The sequence below is a fragment of the Rhea pennata genome, chromosome 2 (assembly GCF_028389875.1).
Source record: "Rhea pennata isolate bPtePen1 chromosome 2, bPtePen1.pri, whole genome shotgun sequence".
Taxonomy (NCBI): domain Eukaryota; kingdom Metazoa; phylum Chordata; class Aves; order Rheiformes; family Rheidae; genus Rhea; species Rhea pennata.
This window is the reverse complement of record NC_084664.1, coordinates 137828090-137848116: the sequence shown is the minus strand read 5'-3', so window position 1 is coordinate 137848116 and position 20027 is coordinate 137828090. Positions and strand designations below refer to the sequence as shown.

The window sequence follows — 20027 nt, the reverse complement described above, 5'->3', positions numbered from 1 at the left end:
TTTTTGTCTATGTACGGGAAGGAAATTTGTATGGTTCTCTTAATCCATATCAAGTTCTTTTTTTGTTAATCCTTACTTTCTTCTTTTTTTGTTATGGAAGTCACTAACAAAGTCCAAAAAAACCCTTTTGCTGTGCTGGTCACAGTCACTTGGGATGAGCGTAGTTGTTCTTTATATTCCTATGAATGTTTGTTTTGTAGCAAAAAGTGAAAGTAAGCTTGCAAGTTCTTATAGAACAAGAAACCAATCTCAAATGCTTGTTAAATGTAGTTTTTTAGAACTTCTTGTTTCTTATCCAAGAGAAACTCCTTTATTATTATGGACCATGTTGCTAAGAGATTTTTGTGTGATAATGTATATTTCTGAACTCTTTCTAGATCCCTATGATCATTTTTTGTCTTATATTTACTTCATTTATTTATCTTAATTGGCTAGTTATAGGAGACTGTATAGTAAAATAGCTTTGATCTTATAACATTAGGCTTCTGTAGTTCAATTGTAGCAAAGACTTAATAATATACATCTTTAATTCTGAACAGCATTGTGATACTTCTCTTGTAGCTGCAACATGAATTTTAAATTCAAATTTAAGTAGTAACAAATGTAAATCTTCTCAACTTTTCCTTTTCTTATGACTTTTATTAATCTTATTTATTAATCTTTTTTATCAAGACACTTGTAGCAGAAATTACCAGGATATTATTTAAGGAAAAGTAACGAATCAGATCTTCGTTATGCCTTGAAAATTATGGTTTTCTGTCAAGGGAGCTGTGAGTGTTATTTTCAAACCTTGATGGTTTACTAAAGTTACCAAGGCTGACCCTGTAGATCACAGCCTTTCCTAAATTCTTTACAAGACATTAGAAAGCATTGCAAGCCAGTCCTCAATGTTAGGAGAACCTTGGTTATTACCGTTGTAGGTTCATAAAAAGTAATTTTACTGATGTGGAATAGAAGCTTTGTTGTTCTGTTTCTTTGATCTTTGCAGTTGAGGGTAATAATATGCAAACTAAGGCTATAGTTTTTTCTGCAACTGGCATTCTTAAGAGCTTTCGCTTTTGTGAATTCTCTAGTATGCTGAAATAGTTCAGCATATGTCGTATCATTTCTCTCAGTGGGAGAAGCAGCCTCTCCAAGGGAAGGGGATTAGAACTATAGCAACAGCAGAGGCTAGGGGAGGGTTTCCTCTTGAGTGAGGAAAAAGGCTTCATCTCAGAGCTAGCAGAAGAGTATGGTAGCTATAGAAATGCTAAACCTGAATGTTGACCTGCATTAGTCTGAAATTTCTTTTTAGGTTAGATATGATGATATTAATTTTAATGTTAGGATCCTGTTTGTTGTCTGGTTTTGTGCGATACACTTACAGGAAACCACTCCTTTTGTTAAGTAGGAGTGGAGATGTAACTGATCCCAAGATGAATCTTCAGTTGGTTAAAAAAAAAATATTTGCCTTTGAAATCACTTGGGCCATATACCCAAGAAATCCTTGTAATTACTGAAGTTTGATTTCATCTTTAATAAACAGTGAAATTGCATGGCTGTGGCTCCCGTGCCTGTAGTTCAGAATCGTAGTATGATGGACTTGTATTCTGAAGAAGGCAGCTTCAATTCTGTTGACCTATCTTTTGGAGTGGGATGACCTTAGAAAATTTAGAGAAAAAAAATCCTAGAAAACTTGAAATAAAATTGCATGTCCTGACTATATACGCTTTAACAAGTGCAGACTTTTCTGGTAATTTATTAAAATATTTTATCATTTTCTCAGATCTAAAGAAAGATAACATTGATCAGTAGCATTCTTACTGTTTTATTATTAGTTTTTAAAAGGTTGCAAATGTACATTTTGCTTTGAGAAGTCAGAGCAGATGTGCATTCACTACTAAGGTTAGTTATCTGCAGGGGTTGCTATGTTAAAAACGGTTATTGAACAAACATTTTTCAGGCAATAAATAATGCAAAAGCAGGTATAGGGAACATGCAGTTCTGTCATTGTTTCAAAACTGAGGACAGAGTTGCTATTGTTCAATAATACTGGCTGAATTGGAGTCACAGATACAGTAGGCTGCAAATTGTACATAAACTATGTAATGGAAACACCATTTTCAGATGAGCTGCATTAAAAGCCATCATCTCCCTTTTTTTGCATCTTATCTAGTTTTCTGTGTTATAAGTAGCTTTGTTTTCCCATTTAATACCATTTTAAAATGATAATGGTCTAAAACTTACTTTTTATTTTAGAAGGAGTTCTTTTCCCTCTTTTGAAATTATGAGATACATGGGATCAGTCTTGGAGAGATTTATCTATTTTGTGCAATTTAATTGGAGCTGACACAATTTTGCCTTTGCAAATATCAGTTATAGTGGAGGCAACATTCAGTGTTGCAGATGATTTTACCATTTACTGAATTACTTTTATCCTTTGAAATATAGAGAGTATTTATATTCTGAAGAATGAACTAGAATTTCATTTTTTAGAATCCTTGATGATGGCCTGATCTTTATAAGCTCTGTTACGTCATCCACTACATACACAGGAGGCAGTTTAAGAGCATCATTATCATTTATCAGTCACTTAAACATGTTAATACAACTGCTGCTCGAATTGTAAAAATCCAACAACAAAAACAACGAAAAAGCCACACAAAACCTCATCAGTGCCTCTGTGACATTTAAAATATTGGAATTTCAAACATTTGATTTCCTTGTGCTGGCAAGTGTAGATAAAGTGGAGATTAGATAATCTTCAACTTAGATCTTGTTAGGGCAGCAACCTGTCAGACTCCTAGGAGGAGAATCTGGAAAACCTATAAACTGCAGATCTTGAATTTGGGCCTTCTCTAATTCTGGTCTCCTTGACCCTTTCATCTAAAGGAGTTTGTACCTTTGCTGGAGCTAGTGTAAATCTCTAGGAGTCTTTCTACCTTCAGGGTAGGGTTCTGAGCAGCTGTGGCACATTGTACTGGAAGGAATGAGAACTGTTCATGGTAACTGTTTTGCCACTTTTGCTTTGGAGCTCCTCATATATGCAGTCTAGTGTTGATGGGCAATGTTTAAGAATTTTCTGGCAGATTACAACAAAACGGCTTCAAAATCAAATCACTGTAAGATACTTGAACATTTTGACCCATGCTTTTGAGAGTAAAAATCTTTGTCAAGTAGAACAGCTCAGACCTGTGATCTGGGTTATTTCTGTTGTGTGCAAAATCTGGTGGAACACAATACTTATTTTTACCTGAATTAAGTATTATTTTAAGAAAAACAAGAAAAGGTATTTGTCTTTTCATAAATAAAACTTAATATTTTCACACATCCTGCATTGTTTAATAAACTGTTAAATAGAGTCAATCACTTTGCTATAGAGCGGTGGAAAATTAATAAATCTAACATCTGTTATATTACCTTACTCCACATAGAGCTACCTTTTTGTTTTTTCTACAACAAATGTAGCTGCCGTACTTCCATTATGACTCTCTAATCCATCAGCAACTTTAACAACACTTTCTACAGAGAATTCTTTTCTGCGGAATTTAGGGAACAAATGGCGCAAACTGTTTGGACTGGCAAGTTCAAGGAAATCAAGCTGAAGTGCAGCGATGGCTAGGGATTAGAGTGTAAGGATTATCTGAAACTTATTTAGGAATCATTAAATGATACACCTAGAAATTATTGTTTAGGGTGAAAACTTGAGGATTACTTAAAAAATGGTAAGGAGGGAGAAGCTACAAGCAAGTTAGTAGTTGAGTTCCTCAGGCATTAATATTGCAGAAGATGTAGAGGCATAGAGAACAAGAAAATAGTATTTAAATTCACTGATGTCACAAATTTGGAGCTTACGATTACAGACAAGGAATGGGATAGCATATAATAAAGAACTAGATGATTTTGAGAACTTCACTTGTAAAAATCAGTGAGATTAAATAGCACTAAATATAAGATCAGGAACTTAATGGCTAATAAGAATTTCTACTCTGAACTGCGAGTTCCTTGATTTTGTAATTCATTTAAACAATCTTAGACTCCTGTAGTTTTTTCAAAGCAGATTTAATGCTTTTTTTCACTCTGCTTCTAGGGGGCCTGATGTCAGGAAAGATGTATTTTAATTGGAATAGGTGCAGAGTAGGATTATTGGGATGATCATATAAATGGTTAGATATCAAGGCTGCAGGAATACAGACCAGGGTCTGCTGTGTAGATCAATCCTGCTCAAGAGCCCTGAATTCTTCACTTTCCCAGAGCAGGGCGGCTGTGTCCACAGTGCTTATTAGGAACCCTTCCTGGCCCATGTTCTGCTGCAATGTGTCCTGGCTTGGTTGGGAGAGTGCTGGTTAGTAAAGGTCAAAGCTGTGCCAGGAAGCATGAGAATTAATCAGCATAGGCAATTATTGGCCAGCACCTGGCCTTGTGACATGAATAGGTTTTTTTTGCTAGTACAGACATAGCCTGAAAGAGCTAAATCTATTTCATTTTGCAAAATGAAAGCGGGGAAGGTTTGTGATTGCTGTCTATAAAAATACCAGGCAGCAAACACTGAGGAGAAAAGGGAACTATTTAAAATGAATGGCAGCACTGCTACATGAATAAATGATAATAAACTAGCTTGGAATAAACAAGCACTGGAAACTAAAAGTCCTTCTTTCCATTGGAGCTGTAAGTTTTGGAAAAGCATTATAACAGATTTTGGCCTCACTATTTGTAGTTAATTTTAAGATGGAACTTCATCAATTTATGAAGTTATTAAAAGATGCTGTTGCTTGAGGCAGTAGGCAGCTGGAATCAATATGCTTCATTCAATTCAGCATTCTTGCTAAATGATCTTACATTGTTGCTGGGAAGATTGACAGGAAATGTATGCTCCGATTATCTTGCTTTTCTGAGGTTATTACAAATCTGAAACTTTACTAAAGGTGTCTTGATCAGCTGCACATTCTCCATTTATTACATGACTATGCAGTTTTCCAAGGTTAAAGAAAGGCTTTGTGGAACTGTTACGGATTCTGTGCAATTATAGCAGGTTTATTTCATGCAACAAAGCACCACTCTCACTTAACAAGCCCTTGTGGCGCTGTGGAGTGCTGTACAGGCTTACGAGCTCAGTTTTGGAAGCAGTGCAGCTGTATTTGCTGGAATGCAATGCTTGCTTGTGTACTCTGTGCAGACCTCACCTGGTTTCGTATTAAGTACTTTCTAACTGGAAGTCTGGTTCATCATGAAAACTCATGGAAGAATTGACTCTGGCTAATACAACTCTGTGTGCATGAGTTATGTGCTATGTCCACTGGCATTGATTAAAAATGCCTCATACTGAAGTGTGTTGAGGTATGTCTCTGCCATAGGAAAAAAGCAAGTAAGTAGATATTTAAAAAGTTACTTTTAACAAACAATCAAGTTGTTGAAGAAAAATGGCCTTTCAAAGAGTACAGGATATGTTGTGAAATGAAATGTCTAGCGGTTAGTCTTGCAAGACATTTTTATGTAATTTTTTAGTTCAGCAACAAAAGCAAAATTCATTATTTTTGCCTGCTGTAAAACAGACCTTAGATGTTGAAGAATATCAGTTATTTTATTTGTGAACTACTTCTTTGTGTACAGTATATTTTAGTAGAATCTACATGTTCTGAAGTACCTCTGGCTTGCATTAACCCACCTGAATTAGTCTTCCAGCTAACACTTTCAAGTGCTACTGTGCATATGAAGGGCTTTATAACATACTATCAACATAAATAATTTATTTTCATAGTCAAGTGTCTTATTTGCTGATTGTGCTCTAGGTTGAAAGGAAGATTTATAGACAAAATTGTCAAGTTATGCCTTAAGGATAATAATAAAGATATAGGAAAGATATACTGTACCATTAGAATGATAAATGGCATTAGTTCAGAACAGTCAATACACCATTTTAAAAATGTAGTCACTTACTATATTAACCTTATTTCTCTTCTATGCTTAAAAAATAGAATCATGTGATTATATACTGTATCAAGGGAATTACTTTAGGCTGACTTGCTTTTTGGTGACTCCATTATAAATGTTCATACATAATATATTCATTTATCATAAGCTTATGAGCAGATTGACAATATAATAACCCTCTCTTAGGATACAAAATGTGCATGTGCAAATACATATATCCCTTCAAATGCATGTTAGCCTCATGTTAAGCTTCCCCAGTTTTACTAACTGCTATTGGAATCCTTGTGGTATTTAGTAGAATTTTTTGGGGTGGGGGGGTTAGTCTGTGAGGCAAGTATAAACAGGTAAATATCAGTATGAATATCATCAGTATGAATATAGGGCAAAAAAAATGTTACAGCACTTATGGCAGTTGGCCAAACTGATTATACCTTTATTACTCGCCTGAAAGTGAAAGGCAGTACCATAGCACAGACTAGTGGCATAGCAAAATACTGGAAAAATAATTTTTTATCAATTATTTTAAAACAGCTACAAAATTAGAGGTAATATTTGCTCCTGTAATGGACTACTTTGACTAAATGCATTCAGTTCGCTGAAGGAAATGGGGTTATATATAAGGTCAAGGTATCCCACAGGTGTCATAAGGTATAGCTGAATGGATAAATAGTAAGAGATGACTTCTTTTTGCTATGGTACAGTCACAGAAGGAGCTACCATGTAGTGTCAGTAACATTACGGGAGAATATGAAATCTTTCACATTTATTTGCTTTGGAAGAGATGCAATAAAATTAATTGATACCTAATACAAGCTAAACTATCTTTAAGGAAAATTTCACAATCCACATACATTATGAGGAGCTTTTGTTCTCAATTACAATCAAATGCATCCAGAGTAATTCTGTTGGCCTGAGAACATTTGGAATTTGTATTTATGTAGAAAAAGTGTTGCAGAAATGGTGTTGCAAATGATGATAGAATCATTCAGGTTAGAAGAAACCTTAGGCAATCAACCTTCTTCCTAAGGTAGGATCAACACTGAAAAAGAGCAGGAAGGAAGGGAGACTTTTTTTTAAGCTTAAAAAAAGAATATGTGCTTGGAAGGAGAACAGCAGGAAAAGAAAAGCAAGACTTAAAAAAAAAAAAGAAAAGAAAAGAAAGATGGGCTATGATATGGTGGTCCTTCATGTTTACAAGATGATTACACGTGTCAGTACCGTCAGAGCAGTAACAAGAACTGGAAAATTTCTGCCTCCTTTAAAAATATAATTCTGACCTTGCTGTTTATACAATATGATCATAAAGTCGTGTGATCTGTTTCATTCTCCCTGAGATAGCAAGTTTGTGCCTTTAAAGTAAATCTTAGAATCTACAAAAGATGCATCATTAATCTTGACCTGAACCTCCGGAAAGATAACTCTATTGATGAGGCCTAAATCTTCCAGTCATTGGAAATGCTTTCCAGAAATGTATGTGCTGGCTACTGATAGCACACACTGTGAATGTTAAGCAGTTACTTCCATTAAAAAGAAATACACAAATTAAAGATTTGAAAGGAAGCAACTCATAAAAAGGAATACGGGCTTTCCTTCACCGGTAATAGAAATTAGTAGTCTCAGCTGTAAAAGAGATCCAGACTTTGGAGTGGAGAAAAAAAAAAGTTGTTTGTAGAGCAAACATGAGCCTCTTTTTTGTTGATATATAGAACTAAATAGACATGACTTAATGTTTTATCTAACTTCAGAAAGTCCGTTGTAATTTAAAGAGCTTCCCACTCATGAAGAATACTGAAAAGTTTTACTTCTGACATGGCCATTAATAGTGGAGTATCAAGCTATATTACCGAAAAAAATCTGGAGGATTTTGATGTCTTCAGAAACAAATGAATATCCAGAAAAGGAAGTCAGTCTTTATTTTTGGGGGACACAAAGTTCACAGTGGTCCGTGCAGCCCCAAAACCAAGAGGCCCATTGATTAAACTCTCAGTTCTCTGAAAACACTTACTGAGTGTTTCAAGCATTCAAAATGGGGGAAGCCCAGCAGAAATTGCATCTGGAGGGAAGGAAGATACCATTGGGCCCCGCTTCTCCCTGGCAGGAGCAAACAGGGCCACATTAAGTGTATCACAGTAATTTCAGTGGCTGTACAGAAGCAGCTGACTCATGCTACCAAGTGCCAACACTGATTCAGCAATGTCTGTTCCAAGTCAAAGCTGTGACTAATGGAGTTTGATCTACTCATTCCTTGAAAAAACCTCTTTGGTATATGGTGGCTTCAGACATTGCACTGCTCCATGATGTGATCAGATTGTTCTGCATCTGTTGCTTTAAAGGAGGAAAGAAAAAGAAAGGACGGATGGACTAACTGATACTTCAGTAAACATATTTGGTAAAGTTGATGCTGAACTCAAGGGAAGAGGTGAGACTTCCCTTACCTTTTCCTTCATTCTCCTACTTCCTTTCAGTGCTATATTGCTGTTACGTTGTAGAATGTCCAAGGAATTGCATCTTACCTAAAATATGAGGACAAACAAAATAATACGTATACTTGTACATACAAGTGAGTTTTTCTGAAAAACCCAAGGAGACTAGTAGCAGTAAGCACAGCAGTTAATATAACACTAACTCAGCAAGCAGCTTAATGCTAAGAGATACAATAATACTGTAATAACAGTATAATTTCATACCTTACTTCTGCTTAGAGTTCAAAATACTGTTCTGAAGGCTAATGATGATTTGGTGTCATCATTTGTTATAGTGTCTAAGCTATCAAATTCAGGCTCTTACCCGATATGTAATCAAATATACTGTGTCTTTTAATCTAATCTTAAATGCAGTAAGATCTTAGAACTTAGTGCTGGGACATCTATACTTCAGTAATGCTTTGAGGACTAGTGAATGATATTTTGTAAGATAGCTGTCTTTTCACATAGTTCATCTGAACATATAAAAATGATGTGGTATTATATCCACTTTATTAAATTACATATACTTTAGCTTTAAAATATCCACAAATATACTTTCTTTGTAAATATCTTTTTATTTTTATCAATATCTTTTCCATTTTTAATGGATTTAAAGTGGTGTGTGAAATCTGTTGCAAAGAATTTCCTCTGATTGAAAAGTGTGTAATGTCTTTATTTAGGGCAATAAAAGGACTAATGCTTCTTGCATTAATTATGTCAGGGATGGCTGCAGTTTTGCAATGGCCAAATAAATAGATATTTCAGGTTTTGCAGAGTTTGCTTTTTGTGGGCTTATGTAATAAATAAGTTTTGATATTAAGTAATAAAAGGTTTTAATAGGTGCTGGTAGCTGTTAGAGCATTTTACAGAATCATCTTGCAAAAAACTAGTGAAGAAATCCAAAAAAGGGTTTGGAACTTCTCTGTTCCATATACAGAGAAGGCAGAATTACTGAATGCCTTCCTTGCTTCAGTCTTCACTGCTAAGGGCAGCCCCCAGGAATCTTGTAGCTTGGACATAAGGGAGGAAGTCTGGAGAAAGGAAGACTTTCCTTTGGTTGAGGAGGATAGGGTTAGAGACCTTCTGGGCAAGCCTGACATCCACAAATCCATGGGCCCGGATTGGAGGCACCCACGGGTACTGAGGGGGCTGGTGGATGTTGTTGCCAGGCCGCTCTCCATCATCTTTGAAAGGTCCTGGAGAACTGGAGAGGTGCCTGAGGACTGGAAGAAAGCCAATGTCACTCCAGTCTTCAAAAAGGGCAAGAAGGAGGACCCAGGCAACTATAGGCCGGTCAGCCTCACCTCCATCCCTGGAAAGGTGATGGAACAGCTCATTCTGGATGTCATCTCCAGACATGTGGAGGAAAAGAAGGTGATCAGGAGTAGCCAGCATGGATTCTCCAAGGGGAAATCCTGCTTAACGAACCTGATAGCCTTCTATGATGGAATGACTGGCTGCGTAGATGAAGGGAGAGCAGTGGACGTTGTGTACCTTGTCTTCAGCAAGGCCTTTGACACTGTCTCCCATAACATCCTCCTAGGTAAGCTCAGGAAGTGTGGGTTAGATGAGTGGACAGTGAGGTGGATTGAGAAGTGGCTGAAAGGCAGAGCTCAGAGGGTCGTCATCAGTGGCGTGGAGTCCAGTTGGAGGCCTGTGGCTAGTGGTGTCCCCCAGGGCTCAGTACTGGGTCCCATCCTGTTCAACTTCTTCGTCAGTGACCTGGATGAGGGGACAGAGTGCCTCCCCAGCAAGTTTGCTGATGATACCAAGCTGGGAGGAGTGGCTGACACACCTGAGGGCTGTGCTGCCATTCAGAGAGACCTGGCCAGGCTGGAGAGCTGGGCGGAGAGGAACCTCCTGAGGTTCAACAAGGGCAAGTGCAGAGTCCTGCACCTAGGGAATAATAACCCTAGCCACCAGTACAAGCTGGGGGCTGACCTTCTGGAGAGCAGCTCTGCAGAGAAGGACCTGGGAGTGCTGGTGGATGACAAGTTGTGCCCTTGTGGCCAGGAAGGCCAATGGTCTCCTGGGTTGCATTAGGAAGAGTGTTGGCAGCAGGTGGAGGGAGGTGATCCTGCCCCTCTACTCAGCCCTGGTGAGGCGTCATCTCGAGTACTGTGTCCAGTTCTGGGCTCCCCAGTACAAGAGAGACATGGAGCTACTGGAGAGAGTCCAGCGTAGGGTACAAAGACGATCAGAGGGCTGGAGCATCTGCCCTAAGAGGAACGGCTGTGAGAGCTGGGCCTCTTCAGCCTGGGGAAGAGAAGACTGAGGGGGGATCTGATCAATGTGTACAAGTACCTGAAGGGAGGGTGTCAAGGGGACGGGGACAAACTCTTTTCAGTTGTCCCATGTGACAGGACAAGAGGCAATGGGCATAAATTGAAGCACAGGAAGTTCCACCTGAATGTGAGGGGGAATTTCTTCCCTGTGAGAGCGACGGAGCACTGGACCAGGTTGCCCAGAGAGATTGTGGAGTCTCCTCCTCTGGAGATCTTCAAGGCCTGCCTGGATGCAACCCTGTCTAACGTGCTCTAGGTGACCCTGCTTGGGCAGGGAGGTTGGACTAGATGATCTCCAGAGGTCCCTTTCAACCTTACTGATTCTATGGTTCTACATGTAGAATCAATCTTTGTGAACTAAAAGTGGATTGAAAGTTTCAGGTAAATTTGTCTAATCCTAACTTGGAATATTTAAATTGGAATAAAGTGCTGTATAAAAAGAACGTGTTAAAAAAAAAACAAAAAAAAACAAAAAAAAAAAATCCACAGAGTTAATGCTAAAATGCCAGACTAGAGATATCTTGTGTGGTCTCTGTGACAAATCACTGGAGAAATGCATTTTAAAATACTTCAGCAATTCTTATGCTAGGCACTAGGTGGTGTTTCAGCCTTTAGTATTGAAATGCTAATCTCTTGGTACAGAATCGCTAGGATTTAGATTCCAGTTTTCAACTACAGCTAAAAATAATTGTTCGAGATGTTGGAGAGCAGAGTTTGTCCATTTTGCCTTTTGAAAGGGCAGCGTTCCAATCTTGAGCAGAACTGGCACCCACAAATGGCAACATTGGTGTTTGTATACAGAAAACATATATATATATATATATATTTTATACAAGTATATTACAAAGAGGTGCTGGTCAATCCTTAAGTGTTTTTAAATAGAGTGTAGTTAGGCGGTGTGATTACTTGAGGGTGCAGATATTTTAGTAAGGGATTAGGCAGTCTAAAATAATTATTTTAGAAGGGTAACCATTGTTGTGATACTTACTGTTCTGGTGTTTTGATACTGCCAAATGCATGTATTAAGTGTGACATTCACTCGTTTTGTCCCCCTTTCCTGCTCTCTGCTGTGTCCTTGTCACAGCCATGTGAAATGCTTCCTGCCGCCTGGACCCTGGTGGGGGCAGAGCTGCCCCGCAGGCTGGGGGAGCTGTGGAGTGGTTGTGTCCGTGTCACAGGTGTGTGGGAGCAGAAGGACAGCTCCTGCCCAGGAGCCTGCCACCTTGCTGTCCGTGCTCCTGGGACGCTCTTACAGGCATGTCTGTCACGTGTTGGAGAGGCCAGCACTGTAAATTGCTGGTATTTTTTGAAATTGCAGAAAAAATGCTACAGACCGTAATAAGATGAAATCAGTTCTACCCTTTAATAACTGAAGGATTGAATTTCTTGATGCATCTTAAAAGCCTGTATATTTTTTCTGTGAGTGCTAGCGGCTATTCATTCTTTGTGATTGCTTTAAAGAAAAGTTACAACTCTTTAATCAACACTATGGAAGTCTGAGTGTTGGACGTACATTGTAAATAAGGCTTTATCAGAAGTGCTAGCTAATAAATATTACAAAGCACTCTCAAAGTGATAGAAAAATCTTCAAAATACAGAAATATATGTATCCTTCCTGTTCTGTATTTGATTTTTTTTTCCATTGTGGAACACCTTATTTTCTTTTTTTTTTTTAATTTTCTTTCTATTACAAATTTTTCTTTGTTTCCTGATGTACTTTACTAGAAAGTACTCATCGTTCTTGCAGGTCTGACCGAATTACTTTGGCAGTCTGTAAGAAACATTGCATAGTATCTTTGGAACCTACCTTCAGTAGGACCTGGTATGTCTTCTGTAAAGTGACACTGACAATGGAAAAACAGACTCCAGACTTCAGAGATGGAAACAAAATGCAGTATGATCATATAGTAGATATTTGCAAATAAGATAGAGACAGCATCTTTAAATGGGGACAGGGGTTGATAAAAAAAAATTTTTTTTTTGATGATAAAAAGTTTGCCTCTTCCCTAAAAGGTGTGTGTGGGGGGTCTTGCTCTAGCAAGAGCATTGCTGTGTCCAGAGGCACACTGTCAGCCACCCCGTTTGTCAGGAGCTGAGATTTATACTGGAACAGATCACTAAATCGTGTGAGTTGTGGGGGAAGAGTTTAGATCAGGAGCCTTCTTCCTGACTCTATTTTTAGAGGAGGAGATATTAAATTATCTCCTATCAGAAGGACCTGTCATTTTGTTAGGTACAAGAAGATAATAGTGGTCATTGTGGATTGCAGTGTTCTGGGACAAATTGTGGCTGAAAGCCAAGGACAAACTTGCTCAATTGCAATGCCTATGATACCTAGGTTTTGTGACATTTTAACATCTCTTACCAACACAAGAAAAACAGTAACACAAAGGCTTTTGAGGATTTGATCTTACAATCATTCAAATTGTTATGTATTTGTATGCTTGAAAAATTGTTTTGATCTGGTCCTCTCATTACACTAACATATATATGGAAACTTAAACCATTTTTCAGCAGTGTACAAAGCAATCAGGCTTTTAGTGTTACCTGTTAAAGAAGGCAAAAATATTTCCCATCTTTGCTGAAATTCCAATTTGAAACTTCTGTCTACTTCCCAGCTTAATTAGAGAAGGTAAAACAGGCCTGTTCTGACATCTGTATTTGGGTGCTGGCCAGGTCGTGAGCGTATGTGGGACTGACTTTTGCTCTGGGGAGAGCTACCTGACTTCAGACAGCTGCTTAGGGAGTCGCTTTTTTACCCTGTGTCAGCACTTCAGTAGCTTGTTCTGCTTGTTGAAGTAAGATGACAGGAGTTCTCAAAGGTGGAGTATCAGTGCTATAAAGTATTTTAAGAGGGAAGTTTATCAGGATGGCATAGTGCCACGATTAAATTAGCAAGTAGCTCCTACTTTTCCTGCCCCCAGCCTGGCAATTTGTGAATGAGGAAATCAGTGAGCTCCATCTGACTGAGAACTCTGTACCTAACTAGCTTTCTCTAGGAAGTTTTCATCAAAACTACTTTCAGTGAGACTTACCTAGACAGCATGGCCCAAATTTTCTGTTAGATAACTTCCTGAGGAATACAAGTAAGATACAGTTTGTAGCTTCTCAAACCCTTTCTGGTGGATTGAGCTGTATGTTTTGTGGAGAGGGAAACTACATTTTCAAGGTGATTCAGCTGGCTTGTAAGCTGCATTTAAAGGAATAAAGAAAAGCATTATTAGTTGTACTGTAATGTGAACCAAGGAAGAAGGGCATCTCAGTGTGTGATTGGAACTGGAGCTGTGATAAACTGTGCTGAAGGCGGAGTGTAGACATTCAAGGAACATGTATAGAATGTGTAAAAAATTGTATAGCTTTGTCTGCAAAGTAAGAGGAAAAAACGTATAAAGAGCAGAAGAGCTGAGTAAAAGGCTAAAGACAAATGAAAAAGGGCAAAACTCTAAAGGTGAATCAATGCTATATATAATCAAAGTTTTAAGATAACACAATAACTACTGAACATGCTGTTGTATTAATAACTGGCCTGTTACATTCCTTTAATTACAATCTTGGTTTACTGTCACATGATGTAAGAAATGAATGTAAAATTAAAGTCAGAAATAATTGTCATTGGAAGCTTCCTTCACTGTCAGGTGACTAAGGTGATCAGATACAAAAACCTCTCAAGCAAACACATTTTGTAATATTAAAAATCTCATAAATAAGTGGATGATCCCTCACCCAGGAAGCTTTAGTCATTTTAATAATTTAGTAAGTATACAGTAAAGGTTAAATCTTGTCTATGGCTAGGGAATGGAGAGACTCACTGCCCTATATATTACTATTTTATTTAAAAATAGCTTTCATTTGCAATAGCTTTGAAAATCAAATCACTTCTTGAAATCAACTTATTCATGTAAATGCAAGATACAAAGCTCAGCTGATGTAAATCAGCAAATCATTTTGGAGGATGGTAAAATCATTTGTTCACAACAGCAGAGAATCTTTTCCAGTTTTCCTTTCTCTAACTTAGTAAGAGAACTGATTAACCAGGTAATTAATTTTTAATGCCTTTTTTGTTTTTTATTGCCCTCATTTAATCTTTGTTTGCAAATGTTAATAGATAGATACTTTAAATATGTATATCTACTGTTTTCCTGTGCACTGTAAATACAAAATATTTTATGCTAATTCTGTTATTTATACTTTTAGTAAAATACTGTATTTCAAAGGTGTACAGACAGTTTTATTATGCTCTGGATAAATTTCTTGCAGTTTTATCTTATAGAAGAAAAATTGTATTCTTTCAACTGTTTGCTGCCATTTTCAAAGGTAGATGTTTGCTTGACCAAAGCTTTGTAAACATTGTGTTTACAAGCTAACAGACTTTCCATTCGCGTATCTCTGAACAGGTAATGTGGGTATGTAACTTGTGCCGAAAACAACAAGAAATCCTCACAAAATCAGGAGCCTGGTTCTACAACAGTGGATCAACCGCACCACAGCAGCGTGATCAAGAAGGTGTTAGAGGTCAACGGAACGAGGAAGCGCCTCAAGAGAAAAAAGCAAAGCTCCAGGAGCATTCTCAGTACCAAGGACCATCAGGTGACATATCCACACAAGCTTTGGACAAAAACAGATCTCAAGGGCTCACAAGACAAGACTCAGTTAAAAATGGTTCAGGTGTAAAGCACCAAGTAACGAGTGACACACCATCAGACAGGTAAGACAGCTTTTAATCTTTATAACAATATGAGCTGTTGAATTTATGGTACAATTTTTTAAAAATTTATTATCTACACATACCAGAATTTTTGAAACAACTCTGTTTTAAGCAGTAAGCACTCGAGGAGCCATTTACATTCACATGGTCATAGAGAGTGTGATTTCTTTCTCCCTTCTCATAAAAAGAACATGTGGAAGGTGACAGTTACAGTGTGACAGGCCTCGTCCTTGTGCTTTCAATGGTGTTGAAGCTTAGTCATTGTCCTATACAGACAGTTGCTGTATTTGTTGTAACAACAGCTAGCTGCCTCAGTACTTCATGGCAATTCACTTTATGGCAGGATTTTTGTAATTCTAAACTGCTTCAAAATAAGGCTTAAAATGCAAGTTAATAGAAGATGGTGGCTGTTCAGACTACCTAATTAAAGCATCTTGTAGTGTGTGCTGGACAGAGAATGGAAGATGGTGAAACTTTTGTATGAGGACCTGAACTCTTTTCATGGTCTCTCATTTTCTTACTGTTAGTTCTTGTCATTGGAACCAAAGGTGGTTGTTCTGTGGTTTATCTCAGTGTGGCTGTTCTAAGATCAGTGTGGTAGGACCTAGGCTTGGGCAGAGGCTGGAGATTAAAGTGCCCTGTCTTCTTCTCGAAGTGATTATGCTAAAAGGCACCAGAAGGCTTCTCGCCCCTGCGGCTACATTTTACTGTAACACAAAAGTATAAACAATTTAAATACATTGAGTTTCTTTCCAAACAATACTGAAATTGGACTTAAAATATGATGGAGAGGAAGAGAAGAGAGCGAACTTGGTCACATGTTTGCAGGGAAATGGTATCTTCTCTCTCCAGAGGCCTTGAAATTTGTCAGCCAGAGCAAGATCATCTGGCAGCCTTCCTCTGCTGCCCAGCCATAACAATATTTGTATAGCAAGATTGAAGTTAGACATCTGTAGTATCTTTTGCAACTAATGTAATTAAAATTGTTTTCCTTTCCCCTTACCTCCTGTATTCCACCATATTTTATTTCATCTATTTGGTCTTACTTGGAAACAGATGGAGTGTAATTAATCTAACCTTTTCTGTTTTACTTATTCTGCCAGTTGCCCTTTGCTCCTATTTCAGCTGATGAGTTCAGCACTTACTGGCTCCGAGTGCTCCTTAATTACATTTGCGGTCTCTGAGAACTGCCCTACAGAAGCTGGCGGCTTCACCCACTGCTAAGGAGCAGGAGGCATAATGGGCGAGAATGAATCTCTTTCGTGCGTGCACGTTTTTGTGCACTTTCTTGTGCTCTCTCTTTCTCATTCGCTCTTTTTTTTTTTTCTTCTTAATTTTGCCAGGAAAATGGAATCATACATAATTTGATGACAGAAAAATAAAAGATAGATTAAAGAATAGCAGAGATATTCTGGAAGATAGCTTCTTGTTCTTCTCAGCAGTAACTTAACTCCCAAAGGATTTTTGCATGTGTTTATTCTAAGCAGAGATACATGATAAACATGGACAATATAAAATAGTATTTATCAGCAGGAAGAATGTAATCTTCATACTTGAAATCAGAATGATTCTGCTGATCCTGGTCACCAGTACCCAATAAACTGTTTAAATCCAGATTGCTCTTTCAGTCATTACCTCCTTTCTGTTTTTATTTGGATACTCATTCTGATGTTCCTTAATTAACATATATAAGTATACGTATATAAGAATGTATTTATGATAAATATTACATGCTCTAGAAGGTTAGAGGGTCTTCTGAATAATTTTCTTGACTGGTGTTCCTCACAAACTGTCTTCCCCGTGATTGAGATATTGAATAGAGCTCCTTGGTGGGGTGTTAAGGGCATCTCTGAGAGAAACTATCCCAAAAGTCAGTGATGAGTTAGATCTTAAATTTGAACCTGCATATGTTGTGATGCCATTGCTGTTCTTAGCAGTAATACTGGGAAGGCTTACAATTTATTGCATTCAACTGCTGTTAAGTCATGTACATAATATGGTATTATCTTACTAGTAAAGCAGTGCGTAATATAGTAACAGCAATTTGATATGATTTTAAAAGTAATTTTTATAAACCCATATATATTCTACTTATTGATCAAGTTAAGAAAACCCTTTTTATCCTTTTAAAACTTGAAGCTGTAGTTTAGCACTTACATTCATTTTTTTCTATGGGCTCCTGGTCTCTCACGTTTTATTTTTTGAGTACTTCATGATAGGTATTTATTTTCTGAACGGTAATTGAAAGAACCGGTAGAGAAACATGTTACATGAAAGAGGATTCTGACCATTCTTTTGTTATTCCTAAGTAATTCCACTCAGAAATTGGACCACTCTAGGATACTTGACCATTAGTCTAGATAAGTTAAATTAAGGAAAAAATAAGTAGGAGATAAAAATTTCCTAAATGATAGGGATATAGCAAAAAAAAAAAAAAAGTCTGAAATATTTACACTTAGGGCAGTGTAAAGTAATTGAAGCAATTATAAAATGAAAACTGTATTGTCTCAATTTTATTTTTTTATCCCAAACACATTAGTTTCAACACCAGAAATAATTTGTTAAGTTAAAAACAATACACCATTTTTTAAAAACAATGTCTCTAAGAATGTGTATCCTTGGGTTTTTTGTTAGGTTAATAGAATGATAAAAAGTCATTTTTCTGAAGTTCTGCTTCAAAGTTCAGAATCTATTTTGAAAGTCATTTCAATATACATCTAAAAGGTTGTATCCACAAAGCTAGCTATATATTGATTTTATTTTCTTTCTAATTAATTTGTTTATATTCACATAAGCACTGTGTTGTACTGATGTTCTGTATAAACTTTGCTGTAATTTTAAAGCTTTTCTTTCCCCAAGTTTGATTGCATTTAAGTAATTTGATTTTATAATGATTTATTTGTGTGTATATACTGATGACCATAGCAAAGTCTGAAGATAGAATTATTTTGTGGGGATTTTTACATTTCTTAAATAATATATCTTTTTAAATCAACACATTCCCAGTTAAACCTAGAAATTGCTTCATTAAATATGCATAATAGTTTGATATTGGAACAGTTGCAGCTTCCTTTGATGTTACAGCAATCATTAGTTAGTAATTCTATAAATAAGGTATTACATATCTTATCTTCGTCATCTGGAGACACTGGTTGGTCACAGAGGAAAAGGCAACATTCACTCACTGAATTGCAAGAAGGTCAATTCTGTTTTTGTTTCATTCCTTACAACCTTCTTCTTTTTGTTGTTGTTGCTTTCTGTTCTTGAGTAGTGCTCAGTGTACTTAGTGTTATGCTGTATTCTTAACTAGTGTTATCCTGTATTAAAATGTATTCCGTTTCCAGCATCAGACCAGTATTCTGTTTCCGTTTCCAGCATTAGACCAGTATTCTGTTCCCCTACTGTATGTAAAAGTCCCATTTGCAGGCAGAAGAATCTAAACTGCTCAGACAGAAAGGTACTTGAATGTAGATTCTGATTGATTGATCTGCAGTTTGTTGCCTTAAAGACATCCCGGATGATTTTGGATTGCACATTCTCTAAGGGTGAGTTTCTTATATTGGATCCATTAGAGAGGAAAACAGAAGTCAAAAATCTGTTCAGCAGCAAGTTTTAGTTACCACCAGAAAAGTCTTCCATTATTATTATTTTTTTTAGTCCAATATTTAGAGTATGTCTTACAGTGCTTACCCTACTTTCCATGAAATAAATACACGGAGAAGTTAGAGCCAGCAGGTATGTTACAGGATCCAGTGTTACATTGCTTTCAGTAACTGGTCAGCTTGTATCTCACATTGATTGAGGTGAGACTGACATGATTTTATTCCATGGAGATTTTATGCTAAGGACAGTTAAGAAGTAACCATGCATGCTGGTTTTTACAGATAACCTTGTGAGCAAAGTGTTGGTGCTGGTGGACCATAATGCTAAACTCTTGAAAAATACCAAATGATGTGAATCAGAGAAATGCAAAATATTACTGTCTGTTTAGATTCAAATGGTCCATTCTGTCCATTCTGCTATGCACATATGGGAGATTTATGGCTGTTGTACATTGCAGATCTTTGATCTTGATCACAGCACTGTAGTGCAGCCTCTGATTTAGACTATTTCTGGTTTTTGAGTACTGAGTTGAAAGATCTTTAGCTTAGGTGTCTTGAAGTGTGCAGTCTTTACTTGGAGTTGTGGATACTAAGCATATTTGAAAGTCATCTCAGGCTGAGTAAAACAGTGGTATTTTAACATCTTTATCTATGGTTTTCCATCTGATGATTTCAGGATTGAGAAATACTGGAAGAATTTATATATAAATAATGCTTAAAATAAGGGCATTGGGTATCCAAGAATCGGAATGACAACAGCATGTGCAAATTTCTACATATTTATAGTACCTGTCAATGCACAGAAGTATCCATGAAGGACAACAGTGATTTTTAAGCCTTGACAGTTGATTTATAATTAACATGAATTGATTGTTTTTAATGTCATTGACCACTGCAATGGAAAAATACTTAATCGTTGAGAAAGCATAAAAATAAGCTTTCACTTCATGAATAAATCTAATGCTTTGCTGAATACTTTGCAGGTGAGTTTGAAGTTGAAACAATATTCCTTTCCATGGTGAGTGCAAAGATTTGTCATTTGCTTCTGCTCGTGCTAGAA

General features: G+C 37.1%; 1 protein-coding gene across 24 annotated transcripts in view; it reads left to right on the top strand.

The window, feature by feature from the left end:
* Positions 1–20027, top strand: part of RIMS2 (regulating synaptic membrane exocytosis 2) — a 459058-nt gene that overhangs the window by 105439 nt on the left and 333592 nt on the right. For all 24 annotated transcript variants that reach the window (XM_062568285.1, XM_062568269.1, XM_062568279.1 and 21 more), the window contains one exon: positions 15055–15365. In XM_062568285.1, coding sequence (XP_062424269.1) covers positions 15055–15365 — 311 coding nt within the window. The remainder of the gene's footprint in view (positions 1–15054; positions 15366–20027) is intronic.